General features: G+C 39.8%; 5 protein-coding genes across 5 annotated transcripts; 2 read left to right on the plus strand and 3 right to left on the minus strand.

Moving 5' to 3' along the window:
* Positions 1-4,609: 4,609 nt before the first annotated feature.
* Sap30 (SIN3-associated polypeptide 30) lies at positions 4,610-6,699 on the plus strand. The gene is made up of 3 exons (XM_011313078.1): positions 4,610-5,465; positions 5,761-5,988; positions 6,118-6,699. Exons 1-3 carry the CDS (start codon positions 5,295-5,297, stop codon positions 6,244-6,246), a joined length of 528 nt encoding a protein of 175 aa, XP_011311380.1. The 5' UTR covers positions 4,610-5,294; the 3' UTR covers positions 6,247-6,699.
* Rrp45 (exosome complex component Rrp45) lies at positions 6,557-8,241 on the minus strand. The gene is made up of 5 exons (XM_011313077.1): positions 8,151-8,241; positions 7,458-7,993; positions 7,150-7,377; positions 6,710-7,074; positions 6,557-6,632 (listed from the first exon to the last, which is right to left on the minus strand). Exons 1-5 carry the CDS (start codon positions 8,214-8,216, stop codon positions 6,574-6,576), a joined length of 1,254 nt encoding a protein of 417 aa, XP_011311379.1. The 5' UTR covers positions 8,217-8,241; the 3' UTR covers positions 6,557-6,573.
* A 74-nt stretch (positions 8,242-8,315) lies between these two features.
* Positions 8,316-9,101, plus strand: Tim8 (translocase of inner membrane 8). The gene is made up of 3 exons (XM_011313075.1): positions 8,316-8,399; positions 8,509-8,654; positions 8,786-9,101. Exons 2-3 carry the CDS (start codon positions 8,529-8,531, stop codon positions 8,957-8,959), a joined length of 300 nt encoding a protein of 99 aa, XP_011311377.1. The 5' UTR covers positions 8,316-8,399; positions 8,509-8,528; the 3' UTR covers positions 8,960-9,101.
* On the minus strand, positions 9,089-11,675 carry Ufsp2 (UFM1 specific peptidase 2). The gene is made up of 4 exons (XM_011313074.1): positions 11,502-11,675; positions 10,337-11,258; positions 9,981-10,251; positions 9,089-9,909 (listed from the first exon to the last, which is right to left on the minus strand). Exons 1-4 carry the CDS (start codon positions 11,538-11,540, stop codon positions 9,444-9,446), a joined length of 1,698 nt encoding a protein of 565 aa, XP_011311376.1. The 5' UTR covers positions 11,541-11,675; the 3' UTR covers positions 9,089-9,443.
* A 39-nt stretch (positions 11,676-11,714) lies between these two features.
* Positions 11,715-13,736, minus strand: phtm (phantom). Its single transcript, XM_011313079.1, has one exon. The coding sequence runs from the start codon at positions 13,509-13,511 to the stop codon at positions 12,057-12,059; it is 1,455 nt and encodes a 484-aa protein (XP_011311381.1). The 5' UTR covers positions 13,512-13,736; the 3' UTR covers positions 11,715-12,056.
* Between the last annotated feature and the right edge of the window lie 287 nt (positions 13,737-14,023).

Consider the following 14,023-nt stretch of genomic DNA (forward strand, 5'->3'; position numbering starts at 1 on the left):
CCAATTAACCCAGAAGCATCACAATGAAACAAATTTCCCGACGGTTTAAATATCCAACAGGACTTGCCATTGGCCCTAAAACTTTTCGTGAAGTTTCAAACAAGAATACCAATTTCTTCACCCACATTAAATGTCTGAGGTGAATTCATTCCAGCCAGACAATTTCAGAAATTTATCAAATTCACCGGAATCACTGACAACCACTGATTATCCTCGAACTCAAATTTCCAAGGGAATTACCCGTATTAAAAATTCATCGGGCATTATTTTTATCCATTCCGATTCTCAACTGGGCTAGTTACAACTGATCCTAACTCTCCAATATTTTCCAAATATTTTCTCAACAATCTCTGAATCAAGACCCAAATATTTCTCCTTCAAGGCCCACGTCCCTAACTTTCACTCTAATTTAATAATTCCCAGCAAAAAAAATCGGTCAACCCGAATTGGCCGGTCGTCTCTATAAAACTAAACCCGAGGTATCCTCAGCTGACCTCAACCCCGAGAATTTATACTCCCCTAAACCCGACAATAAATCACTTGTAGCGAGCATAAAACAATCCCATCAATAAACCCAGAGAACTCTCTTTTTCCCGATTTCCCAGGCTCTCATCCCCGGTGACCTCTATTTTTTTTTTGTTCTCCGATTGTGCTCCAAAATTTCAAATGCATAATGCAATTGTAAAGGCGCGGCAAGCCCTAGGGAATACTGTAATGGAGCGGTCATTCTTACGAAACTAACCCGATGTATTGCCTTCATACATTCCCAAACGTTTTCGTGTGGGTTTTTTTTTCACATAAAACGAGTGAGATAATGCGATTCAACCGAGTTACCCGATAATGCAACACCAGAGCAATGCGCAATGCCTCATCCCTCATCTCCGTCCATATACTCACACAATCGAGAGATTGTATTTGAATCTACGCCAGCTGATATTACGTTTCTCAATATCCCAACAGAATCTCAAATTTGATCAAATTACGGACTCCAAATGATGAATTTCCCCCAATAATACGAACTTCTACTTATTTCTTGTGAATAGTTAACTTGACATTGATCGTCAAACAAAAAGGGGCGAAAAACCGACACCAGGCGATATTCCGGATGTGAATACACCTGCATAATTACAAGGAGCATTCACCAAGGCCTCCGCTGGCCGTTACTTCAGAATAAAAAAATGAATATTATTTTTACACCGAAAAATTTCACATCCCTGGGATTGAAGTGGTGTATTAATTTCACTTGATGAAATAATTAATATTAAGAATAATAGTACCTGTTAATGGAACACTTCGAAACACTTAAAAGACACTTATTTCCTCGTAAAAATCATTACAGCGATAAAATATCGACGACAAATGACACAAAGACACGATGAATTCACTGACAATAACTCGTCAATTGAAAAAAATGCCGAGCTTTCAATTTTTGGCGCGCAAAGCTGCGGTCGCAACGGCAACCATCTTTATTATTACCCCCCCACCCTTGAAGAATCGTTGACACAAACATTGGTTACAACTCCCCAAAACAACTCCTGATCCATCAAAAAATCCGCCCAAACCCCGCGAAAAAACCCCAAAAAAGTTGATTCCATACCTCACAGTCCAGCAATCCGCCACTCCTCTCAAAAAAAAACCCGAACAAAGTCGACAAAACCGTTCAACAATTACAAAAAAAATGAGCGTTACGTACTATGATGTTCTCGTTTTGACGCGCCAAAGAGCCACTCACACGTTTATCCCCTCGGCTTTTTTTTTCCCACCATTAGCCCTCTCAGAGTCCCTTCCCCTCCCCAAACCTACGCCCCCAAAAAAATCGCCCTCTGTGTTTTCCTCGAAAAATGAAACTCCTCACCGAGAAAAATCGAAACTAGGGTTGACCCGAAAACCGTTGTCACCCTTACTACAGTAACAGTAGAAAAATTATTTTTTCCACTAAAACGAAAAGATAAATATGAATAAAAAATCGGAGAAACTAGGGCACGAAGTGATGCTGGCAGCCGTGGACTGTCAACTATGAAAATTCCCATGCCATTCCAGCGGTTGAAGAAAAAAAATATACTGATAGCCAACAGAGACAGCTAGTTGACAAACACAGTTGAAGGCAAAAATGGCGCACAAAAGCGAAGATTCGAGGCGACGCTTACGTGTAAACACACAAGAGAGCCGACGTACGCACTTATTTTGTCAGCATCTTGCTCTTTTCCCCCCTCACCCCGCCATCAGTGTCTTTTATTCCTCCCTCACCCCACCTCACGGCCCCTCCGCCACTCACCAACAAAGAGAAAAAAAAAGAAAAAAAAGAAAAGAAAAAAAATATCAATGTTTTCTCCCATAAAGACAACCCATGATGAAAAAAAAAAATACCCCATTTCTAAAATGCATGACAAATAGTCATCATCATCAACATTTGACACCTGAATTTGGAACGGGCGGGAAACCAAAATAAAGCACAACATCGAGTGTTAAGAATGAGAAATAGAACGTTTGATTGTTAAAATTTGTTCATCCTCCATATTTAACAAACGATGACGCGTTGATTTGGAGCGCGACGGGTATTTATTGTTGGTTAAATAAATTTTGATGATATTTATGGTAAATGTGCTGATATAACCCCCTGGCCTGGGCAATGGCATAAGGCTGTATACCGAATGGGTAAACCGCCTTTGGTGTATGCTTGGGTATAAGGCACGTAATGGACGTCTCCGAATGGACGCCTCAAACGACATTTTGCTCCAACGAAAAAATAATATTCACCTCTCTACTTCACCACAAATATCACGAATAAATCGATAAAAAAAATCTACAATTCAATAAACACTCACTGAAAACCGATGAATTGAAAAATCAAACTGGATACAGCAGTATCTAATGGGATATTATTGTGATACTGGTGGCCATTTGCCTGCCGTTTTTTTTGCTCACTCCTCAACTCGATGAAAAATAAATACGCTCGTCGTTGTACGACAATATATCGTCTCACCAATTTCTAACTGAAAAATCCCCCGTTGATTCATTCACATCTCCATTAACCTGATTGCACAGTGAAATGTATCTTTAAAAAAATATTGAAATACGAAATAATAAATCACCTCTTATTTTCATTGTAACACTCGCGAAACACGTTATTGAGTAATCCGAAATGCTCTATTTGTCGTGTGATTTTTTTTCCAATAAATGCTAACGTCGTTGTGTCATTTGTCGATTAATAGTGTACGAATAAATTGTGATAATGTTAATGTTAAATATTTGGATTTTTTAATACGTTTTTCCCCTTACCTGGACAGTTGGCTCTACAGCTAAAAGGATTCTCTCGGGCTTCGAATAACGCAGGGCCCCACGCCACTTATGCGGCATACGTCGTATACCACAGAGAAATGTTGTGTGCCCATTGGTTTATTTCAGATAAGCCGCAAAAAGTAAACCAATCAGAGACAACCTTTTACCATTTTAACGTACAGTTTCTTTTTCATGGACTTTCTGGGGGTATATTGAGTGCTAGGGGATATACGACTGCAGTGCCCCCATCATTTCACCACCAAGTGCTATAGTCAAATCAAAACAAATGCGCGGGAGTTTTATTCTTCATTTTATCGCACCATTGCAATCCTCGTTTTCCGTATATTTTGCCATTTTTTTCATTCTTTTTAAAAAATATTCATCTTGACAGTTTGATTTGACATTTTTTTCAGGTGCAATGGGTGGATGAGGTGGCACGTATTTTTACAGAACAACTGGAACAAGGTTAGTGCTTCATATGGAAAATGAGGGCGACACTGGACAGTGTTGTCATTGTTCAGTACAAAGAGGATTCAGTGAAGTAGAGGGTCAGGGGTTCAGCGGACCCCTGGACAATCCAAATGTCATCCCGTGGGAGGAATGTCGCCAGAATCGATTTTGGGGTCCAAACTTAAATATAAAATCATCAATCTGAGTTGCATTATCGAATTATATATGTAATTCGAGGTCATGACGTAGGGCCCGAATTTTTAAGGTCGCCAGGGGCCCGAGTTATCGTCTTATTTTCCAGAAGAGTAAATAATCACGCCATCCTTCACGTGGGGCCAGTACTAAAATTCTTGGGGCCTCAGTAATTTTCTAGGGCCTTTACCCAGACCCAACACTCCAGGGAACCAATAAAATTGCTGCGCGGGTTGCGGTTGTTTGGTGAGGCATACCACACATGAGTAAAAAAAATTCAACTCTCTACATTATTTTATTCTCACCGACGATAATTTAATTGATGTAACAACACTTTGAATAATCTCACTAGAGAAAATAATTTGACACATTTGTTTTGTTTAAAATAATTTCAGGCATGTGTTTGTTCATGCTTGAGATTTTTTATTTCTACACCTTCCGGACTCTTTTATTTTACTACTGAATTATCTAATTTTAATTTCATTCACTTGGCATTGAATTTTCAAGAATGGAATTCAAGATTTTAATTTTTATTTATGAGTGATTTAAGAGTGAAATTTTCAAAGTACTCAAAAACACGTCTCCCCATTGGCCGATTTGCCGAGGGAAGGGCTGAACCAGCCAATGAGAGATGTGGAAAATCATCGGGTGGAAATCAATCAGGGAAACATGTTTTTAATTTCTCTGTGTTGTCGATCCTGAAAACGCCGACATAACATACGGCCAGCTTATCCATGCCGGAATTTTCACCGAGCAACAATAAACGTATATAACCGTGTCACGGCATCATATACCCAGTGTATTGTATTATATATATATTTTTCATTTATTTCCACTCGAAGTGGATCGAGAAGTCAGTTGGAATTTCGTTACAACGGCGTGCGGCTCGTGATTACAGAAGATTGAAAATAAGAAGAAAAATCCCACCCAAAAGTGTGAATTTTCCACTTGAAACGCTATTTCTGTCAAAAAGCTGGGCATCGGGAAAACGTGGACGTATTCCCGTTATCTTTTCGTCTCCTCCTCATTAAAAATACATAAAAAATCATTGCTAAACATCGGAGGAGGTGCACCGGTAGATTTGGCATCAGCTCTCCTTCGTTTTGGAGCAGAAGATAAAAAAAAACCCGTTGTAAATCATCTCAATATTTTTTTCAAAGTTTTGTGAATGGAAAAATTATCATGATTACTCACAAAAAGGCGCATTGCACTGTAAGGGACTTACGAAAATGTTCAAGTTATGTTCGGGCCTGATCTGATTCCAAAACAATTTTTCAAAGAATTTTTATATTTTTTTGAGAAAAATAATTCGCGTGTGGAGAGGAAGTGAATTTTGTTTTATGGGATTTTTATGAGGTGATTGGACCGTTACGATGAATGGGTTTAGTACTGGTGAGGAAGATTCTCGTGGCGCAGCTGATCAGATATGCTGTTTAGTTGATGATGGTGAGAGGTGTACAAGGGCAGCTGGAAATGCATCGTACAGTAAAAGAATATCAAAAACAGTGACTCAGAGGCGTCTCAAGTTGAACGCCGATGCTGGGGTATGTAATAATTATTTCTATTAAGTAATCCCAAAATAATACGACCCATTGAACAGTCGAGTCAATTAATTAACTCATTATCTTTCTGTTTTCCAATTAATTAATTTCCCTCTAGTCATTTTCGTCAATTTATTGTGACGTAATTTCTGGTCAATTACCCGAGAAAATTCGAGTTCACTGTCAATTCTCGCGAGATTTTTCACAATCTGAAGGGAATGACTACATTTTGATAATTGATTCTTGCTGTATGGATTTAAAAATTATTCAATGAGAGTATATATGAATTTCTACTCAGGTACGTCATACCTACATCTGTGATTACCATAAACAAGTGATACAGTGTGCAAGATCAAAACAACAACAACAGAGGAGGCGGAAGGACTCCGAGGAAGACTCTGGTGAAACAGACAACGATCTTCCTGAAGTGGATCTATTTCAGCTTCAAGTTGGTACATTGAGGAGATACAAGAAACATTTCAAGGTCTCCACAAGACCTGGACTCAATAAAGCACAACTAGCTGATGTGAGTACATAAAATAGAAAAAAATAATATATATATACAATAAATAAGTTTAATAATAATTATTTATTTTTTATTTAATAATAAATTTACATTTTGACAAATGGTTCGAATTCACTTTTGATGTTGCAGACTCTAATGAAACACTTCAAAACAATTCCCGTTGCTGAGAAAGAGGCCCTGAGCATTTTCTTCTATACTGTCAAAACAAATGCCAATAAACTCGACCAGAAAAATGGCCTCAACAATGACGCAACGTAACCAATACTCTTAGTGTTACAATCAAATTCATCCCCATCAATGACATAATTAATTAGATTATTATTATTATTAATATTATTATTTTATCATTTATTTTCATCTTTTCTAGGAAGATGATTGAATCATGTTTCGAATAATTATACAAAGGATTGTGAATTTACTTAAGAGAATTTTTTTAATTGTTGATAGAGGGCCGTATATTTTATAAGAATTAATGATAAAACTCGATGAAAAATTATATCATAGGTTAATTCAAGACTTATACAAATTCTCTGTATTTATTGAATACTTTTCTCTTTCGTTTTTTTTTCTTTGCATATTTTTTCATCAGAGTAAGTCACTCGTTGAGACTGTGCACGTGGTCTCCTCTTCACTGTCACTCAATTCTAGATGAAGGGAACATGAGAAAATTTATTTCAGAATAATTGAATAAAAATTTATATAAAAATCAAAGATGATTTACCTATGTTATCTAACACGTTCTTTTTTTTCTCCTCGACTGTGATTACTTCGATTTCATCGGAGCTTTCGTCCTCCATTTCACTTTCCGAGGAGTCCGAAGAGTGCCAGGTATTTTTACCACCTTCTCCAATCGTCGGATTGCCGCTGATTATTAATTCCGCTGAACCTTCGCCCAATCGATTGATCTCAGGCACATCCTCCTCTTTCATTTCGATATCCGAAGACTCTTCGACTTCGTATTTATGCTTAGTCGAAGAATTCCACTTGGAGAGTCTTATGTGTATCCTCTCAGTTATCATTGACGTGATCTTGTCGGTGGCGATGGCATCTCGAAGCCTGAAGGCCTTTGCCTCTTCTTTTTTGTATCTGGATTATTTTTTTAATCCACAGTTTTCATTCAGTGAATATTCAGAGAACAATTTTCATTATAAAGTGACTTACCTCGCCTGCACATCAATTTTTACAGTCTCCTTAATTTGCCTCACCAATTGAGTGGCATGGCTCACAGCATCCTTCATCACTAAAGACAAAACGTCAGTGGACACTTTACTGATCGTTGTGTGATCGAAGTGGAGACAACAGATTTCTCTGTAGGCGTTCATACCGAGGGTCAATTGAGTTACCCCGAGTCTTTCTTCAGCAAACGAAGGATCCATGATGGTCGTTCCACTGGTTAAAAGCAAAAGTCAGATAATCCAATAATTTCAGATCTCCTCGATGGATTTTCGTCTAGACTAAAAAGAACTTACTTTTCGAATGTTGTGAATGAGACACAGACCGGCTGATGAAACAAAGTCACAGGTAGCGGATCTTTCTCCGAAAACGAGTGGATAATAATTTCATCTCCGGTTGACGTGACGTCAGGCCTGTGGAAATGAAGGAGAGCAGCTAGGGTAGCAATACTAGCGCAATCCACGAGATTCCCATCGTGATTTATCACATTAATGTCCACCCGCAGGTTCCACACCTTTTTGTCAGCCACGATGCACAGGGACTCAAGGTCAATACACCTGGAATCCTTGAAACACTTCTCCAACTGTCTAGTGAGGAGTACTCCAGTCTCCGACTGTCTTCCAGCTTCGAAATAAGGAGCTGCTAATGGTGTCAACTCTACGTTTATGTGGATCATTCCCTCGTTGGGTCTTGATACTCTTGGAGGCTGGATATCGCAGGAGACATTTGCTATGACTTGGGTCTGACCGAGAGCTGCCAGACATCTCCCCCAGGTCCCTCCGAAGTGCAGTTTCACTTTTCGAGCTTCTAACAATTGTCTACCATCCAATCTCTGCAATAAATTCAATAAATGCGTTATGAACAGAATAATTGATGAGTATTCTTCGATAGATATCTCGATAAATGAGAATTGATTAAGTTATATGTGATTCTTGAGTAGTTTCTTCGTGATTCAATGGAATAATTCAAAATTTTGATTGTTTACTCACTATTCCCTGCTCGACTGAACTGTTAATGAATTCCCTCTCGCACCTCGATAAAGGAATCTCCCTCATTTTTTATCAATTACTGGGTAATTATTTGAATTAATTATGTGGCCAGTGTGGGACAGTGAGATCAACAGAAATCGCCGCATTGAGGTTACGTTCACACGTGACTGAAAACAGTGAAATATCAGATTGTGCTGACGAGCTACAGTTGCTCCAAGACATTTTTATTTCATTTAGCAATTGAAAAAGGTACGGTATAAATTAAATATTTCTTTGGAGAGCTCTTAAATATTTGTTTGCATCTCCTCAAATCCGGAATATTACTGTACACGATGGAATTAATCGATTTTACTTGCAGGATAAAAAAAATAGTGAAGGATGTCGGACTTGTTTAGCTCGTCCTCTTTTGATGAGGCCCCAAAGACCCAGAAACCAGGATCGGTGGACGCAGAGCTGGAGAATTTCTTGGCAGTCGAGAAACAAAAGGCCCAACTCACAGCTCAGGTATTCCAGGGTTTAGCCTCTGATTTAAACAGTGAATGCAATTACATCATGCGTTTCTGTTCAAAATTATTTGGCAATTTCATAATTAAAAAGAAATCTTTTTATAAAGTCATTTTTTTAAATCTTTTCAGATAAATGAATTCAATGACTTCTGCTGGGACAAATGCGTGGACAAACCCGGGGCTAAGCTAGACGCAAAGACTGAAACTTGTTTAAATAATTGTGTCGACAGATTCATCGATGTCTCTTTATTAATCACAAACAGATTCGCCCAGATATTGCAAAAATCAGCTGGTGGAATGTGATGCGTAAAACGAGAGATACAAAATTATAGTAAATATTTTTTTTATTTACCACCAGTTCCAAAGAGGAGAATATATCAATTCGATTTGGGTGTTGGATTCATTTCAGTTTGTGAAAATAATAAAGAATAATTTAAAAGTGTAACATGAAAACTTTTATTAAATAATGTATTATCTACAGTAAATATTGATTGATAAGACCATATCTTCACTGAACAATAACGTGCACCGGTGAAGACAAAAAATGATCTCCATACTCTGGAGAATTCTGAAATGAACTGATGAAACGTAATGAGTCAATAATCGCGATATTGAGTCAATAGTTTTGATTAATTCCATCTCATTTGAGAACATACCAGGGTTTTCCCAAAGGCGGAAAGTATCGAAATATTTCTGAATAAAACGGAATGTCTCGACTTGTTACGTTTTACCATCACCAGAATTTTCCCACGATTTTCGTAGAATGAAAATGGAAGTCTTATGAGGCTTAGTACCTCGATGGTATCTGGGGTAGACACATATTGTAGAATGCATCTTTCTTCCAGAAATTCAGTCCCTTCCAGCCACACCAGCCTTTATTGGTAATTGTTTTAAGATCCTCTGGCCCTGTGTAGTGAGGATCTAGGATTAAGAATTTAATCTCATCCGTTTCTTCGTTGTGAGCTACTCCGAGGATAGTGTGGGCCAGTACACCACCTCCAATCATCACTGGTGTTCCTTGATATTGAAAATGCTCTTTGAGACTTATGATTTGCTCCTGCATCTGTCCCCCAGTGGCAGCACATAACACCCTGACTGAAATTCCCAGTAGAGTTTCGAGGACGAATCCCACTTCAGTGGAGCCAATCCACTGTTGCGATCCTATAAAATTGTGTGATTTATCCCCGATGTCCACCAGGCATTTCTGAATGGCCCTGTGAGAGGGTATTGACTCTCCAGTGTATCCTTGAAGTCTAAAAAATCACAGCAAATCAGTATAAAGTCTGAAAATTCAGTAGAATTGTCAATAAAAATTCGTAGCCACCTGAACCACGAAAAAATCGTTTGTAACGATCTGTATGCACATCCCCACCCACTGTCATCGAATTTGTCCTGCATGTAGTGATGATAGGCGTAAAGTCCCTTCACTAAACTAACAGAAAATCCACTCCCAAGGGACGTGACAGCCGCATGGGGATTTAAAATCGGTTCATAACTAGTGAAATCATTGGAAAACCTGACAGCATTGCCTCGACAGAACAGAGGCTTCGAGAGATCGAACGACAAAACTTTATGGAGATTTTTCCTATAGTCTCCTAAAACATAGCAATTTAAAAAATCAGAGACCAATCAATCTCGTGTCAAATTTCTCTTTTGAATGAAACTTGAAAAAATACTGACTTGTGTCTTCGTCACTGCTGCCCCTTGGATAAGCCACCGTCACTAGGTGCATGCAATTTCTCGGTTTGAAATGCAGGACTTCTGGAACCTTGAGTTTTTCTTGATTCAGCTCGTGGGTGAAGGACCTCTCGATGAGCCGGAGATTTCTGCAGACAGACTCCACGAGGATGGAGTACAGCCTCGTGGCATTAACACTCCCCTCGACAATAGAAAGAGTGTCGACGTTGATATCGAACTGAAGACTCTGGAATGGTCGTTTTACGTGTTGGAGGACAGGTGCGTACTTGAGGGAGCCTTCGGATTTTTCATCAGTCATTCTCGTCAGCATCAATGCATCAATGGCCTCGACAGCCCCTGGAAAATTCCTCCGAGGATTTCCCATCAAGTCTTTTATACTGATCACCTTTGACTCGCTGTCACTCCCCAGCAGGTAGACGTCAATCTCAGGAAAGTGAAATCCCACGGATCCAGATGCTAAATTCTTCCTGGTGGTCTGGAATGCGTCGATGATCTCAGACCTCTGGGTGGTCATGGGGATGCTCGTCCTCAGACGAATGTAAAAAAATCTCTCCCAGATCTCAGACTCGTCAATCACCTCTGGTTCACCTGCTGGCTTCAGGGTCTGGTGGATGTACACGAAGGACTGCACCTGCTGAGCACCCAGGGTGTATCGTAGCAGCAGGGGATTATCGGTGATATCGATATCTTTGAAGGCTTCTGGAATTTTCTCCGAGGCCTCTCCTATGAAGAGAACACCACAGAGATCTATCTCCACTGGCATATTCAATTGCAGAGCAGCTGGAGGAATCGAGGATTCCTCATCCTCTGGAGGATTCAGGGCAAAACTCAGTACTGTCAGTGAATTCTCGGACATCACACCGAAGAGACGACCTGTGTCCTTGGACGTGAGCTCTTGGAGCCTCTGAAGAAGATATCGTTCCGGGTTTTGAACACATTTAACGCAATTTTTTTTTAAGAACGATTGACGTTAGAACTGTTTCTCTCTTTCTCAAGTGTTGACCAGTTCTTACTTAATTCTTAAAATTATTTTCCAATTATTCACCTATAATTCTATCAAATGGAATTCGGAGTAATTTGACAGTTCAAGTGTCACTTTGGAGGCAATTACTCATTTCAAGGTAAAAAGAGAAAAAATAGAACTCACCTTCAAAACATTGGAAGAAATCCTCAGTTTTGGTGTCATTGTTTTTCCCTTAGAGTATCAAGTGATTTTTACATTCAAAAATGATTATAAAATGATAAATAAAATTTCCATATGGATAGGCTGTTTTTTGAAAATGCAAAAACACTGGACTTAAGGTTATGTTGCATCAGCGCTGCAGTCGAAGTCAGTCGAAGTTATTCGGAGGGACTCGACCGGTGCGTAAATTCGTTTATTTGAGAAAAGAAATTAATTCCATACTAAAAATTCCTTTATTTGTTAAACATATCATTGGAAACCAGTGAAATATCATCTACAATAAGTGTGCACCATAAAATGCAGCGAGTAATATAAAATCGTAATTTTGTTGTTAATCAATCTCTTCCTAAAAATCATTTTGCAAACCGTAATGAAAGGGATTGCCTCCGTAATTCGATTACTTGAAAAATCTCAATTAATCATTTATTTTAAAAAAGTGAAATGTTCTAGGAAGAAATATCTCTAGTGCAAAATGTCTCGGTTGTGTGTTTTTATAATCGAATTAGATAAAAAGTGTCATTAACGTTCGGAAAAAATTAATTTATGTGGTTTTGGTACCAGAGTGATTCCACAATCTCCAATCAAGTCGACCTTTTCACCCGGAGGTAAGGAAACTCTGAATCTCTGAATAATTCTGCCAACAAACAAAAATAAAATCCACCTAGCAAGCTCATCCCCAACGCACATCCGCTTTCCTGTCAAAAACGGAAGAAACGCTTCAGGTCTCTTCAACTCATCGTCTGAGATAAATCTGGTGGGTCTGAAGACCTCAGGGTCCTCGAAGTATGTTTCATCCATGTGAATTGCCCATTGAAAAGGTACCACCATCGTTCCCTTGGGTATATCAAAGTCCCCTAGTGTCGTATCCTCTGTAGTTCCATGCGGAATTCCCAAAGGAACAACACTCCTGATCCTCTGAGCCTCGCAGATGCTAGCCTCCAGGTACACCAACCTTCCCCTGTCCTCCAGAACAACCTCTCTCTCCCCCAGACTCTCCACCATCTCCTCATGGATCTTCTCCTGGTCCTCAGGATGAGCCGCCAGGAACAACAATGACCATCTGATCGTCGTCAACGTTGTGTCCACCCCAGCTCCATAAAGATCCGCAAGCAGATGATAAAACTGCTGATCTGTAAAAGACCCCAGGTCTTCATTATTAGAACTCCTCTTCCTCATCACTTCTGCAAAAATCGACACGAAACTTTCCTTTCCTTCCTGGTCACTCTCAATGATTTTTTTATAGACTTGATGTGTCTTTAATTTCCCATCAATCAAGAACTTCATGAGGTTCTTGTACCTGGGGAGGTGTCGCAGAAAAGGCAGGAAGTTGAGGGGCCCAGCGATTCCAATATGCTTGACCCCGTCCTCCTGCAGGTGCCTCAACCACTTCCAGGTCTCATCATCCTCCCCATAAGTCTGTCCAAACACCAGGTCATTGATGAGGTTCCCGAGGCAGTGATGGAGACTCTCCAGAGGATCAACTCCTAGAACCGTGTCCGTGTCCTTGAGTCTCGTAAGCAGCTCGGAAATGGAGTGCGTGATTCTCTCCTCTAGTTTTTCTCTCTTACCCCCGTGCTTCATCATCCCCAGGCTCTTCAAGGTCGAGGACACGAATTTTCGTTGTTCTTTCCAGTGATCACCCTCCGCGCAGACGATACCGTATCCCTGCATTATCCCGTGGGTCAGGTAGAGAGGTGCTCTTCCGGTGAAGGAATCCTTAGCGAAGGCCTGCCTAATGAGTTTAGGATCCGTCAATAAAACTGTGTAAACAGAGCCCATCCGGAGGCCGCATATTCCAGAGTATCTCCGAGCCAGTTTTGATAGACTCAGATGAGGGTTCACCGGGTCTATTGATAAGAGATTACCGAGTACCGGAAGAGGAAGTGGTCCTGGCGGAAGATTCAATTTTCTCCGGTCTTTCAAACTGACGAAGATCACCAGAGATATTATTATTGTTGCGAGAATGTACCACATCTTCTAGATAGTTTGTCCAGTCGTTTGTCTTATCAACTGAATACAGATTTTGAATTCAAGTGGCTGCAGGTGTCCCCCAATTTCTTATCGCAGCGGAATTTTTCGGGGATTGCTGAGCTGTGATTTTCCGCAGGACGAAGTTATCTCGAATGCAGACACGTGGACACTGTTTCAAATTTCTGACCGTTACCGAGCTGACGATGCTGTCAGACTGGTGGTAGTTTGTCTTCGTTATCTTTTTTTTCATCTTCTTCTCGATTCCACGATGCGGACGCACGTTGGATGGCAGCACAGAAAATCTGTTTTCTTCAGGGTTTTTTTTTTAACGAGAAGCAGAGACCTGGTGAGATAGTATCGATTGGGAATCGATGCGCGTTGGCGATGATTTTACTGTCAAATTCATGCGGAATTTTTCTTGCTCGAAGTTTCAGAGAAGGCAATTGCAGTTTCCAACAGATTGCATAGGATTATCCTATTAAATGAATTTTACAAATGGAATTTTGTCGGGAAAT

Source organism: Fopius arisanus, unplaced genomic scaffold (assembly GCF_000806365.1).
Source record: "Fopius arisanus strain USDA-PBARC FA_bdor unplaced genomic scaffold, ASM80636v1 scaffold00111, whole genome shotgun sequence".
NCBI lineage: Eukaryota > Metazoa > Arthropoda > Insecta > Hymenoptera > Braconidae > Fopius > Fopius arisanus.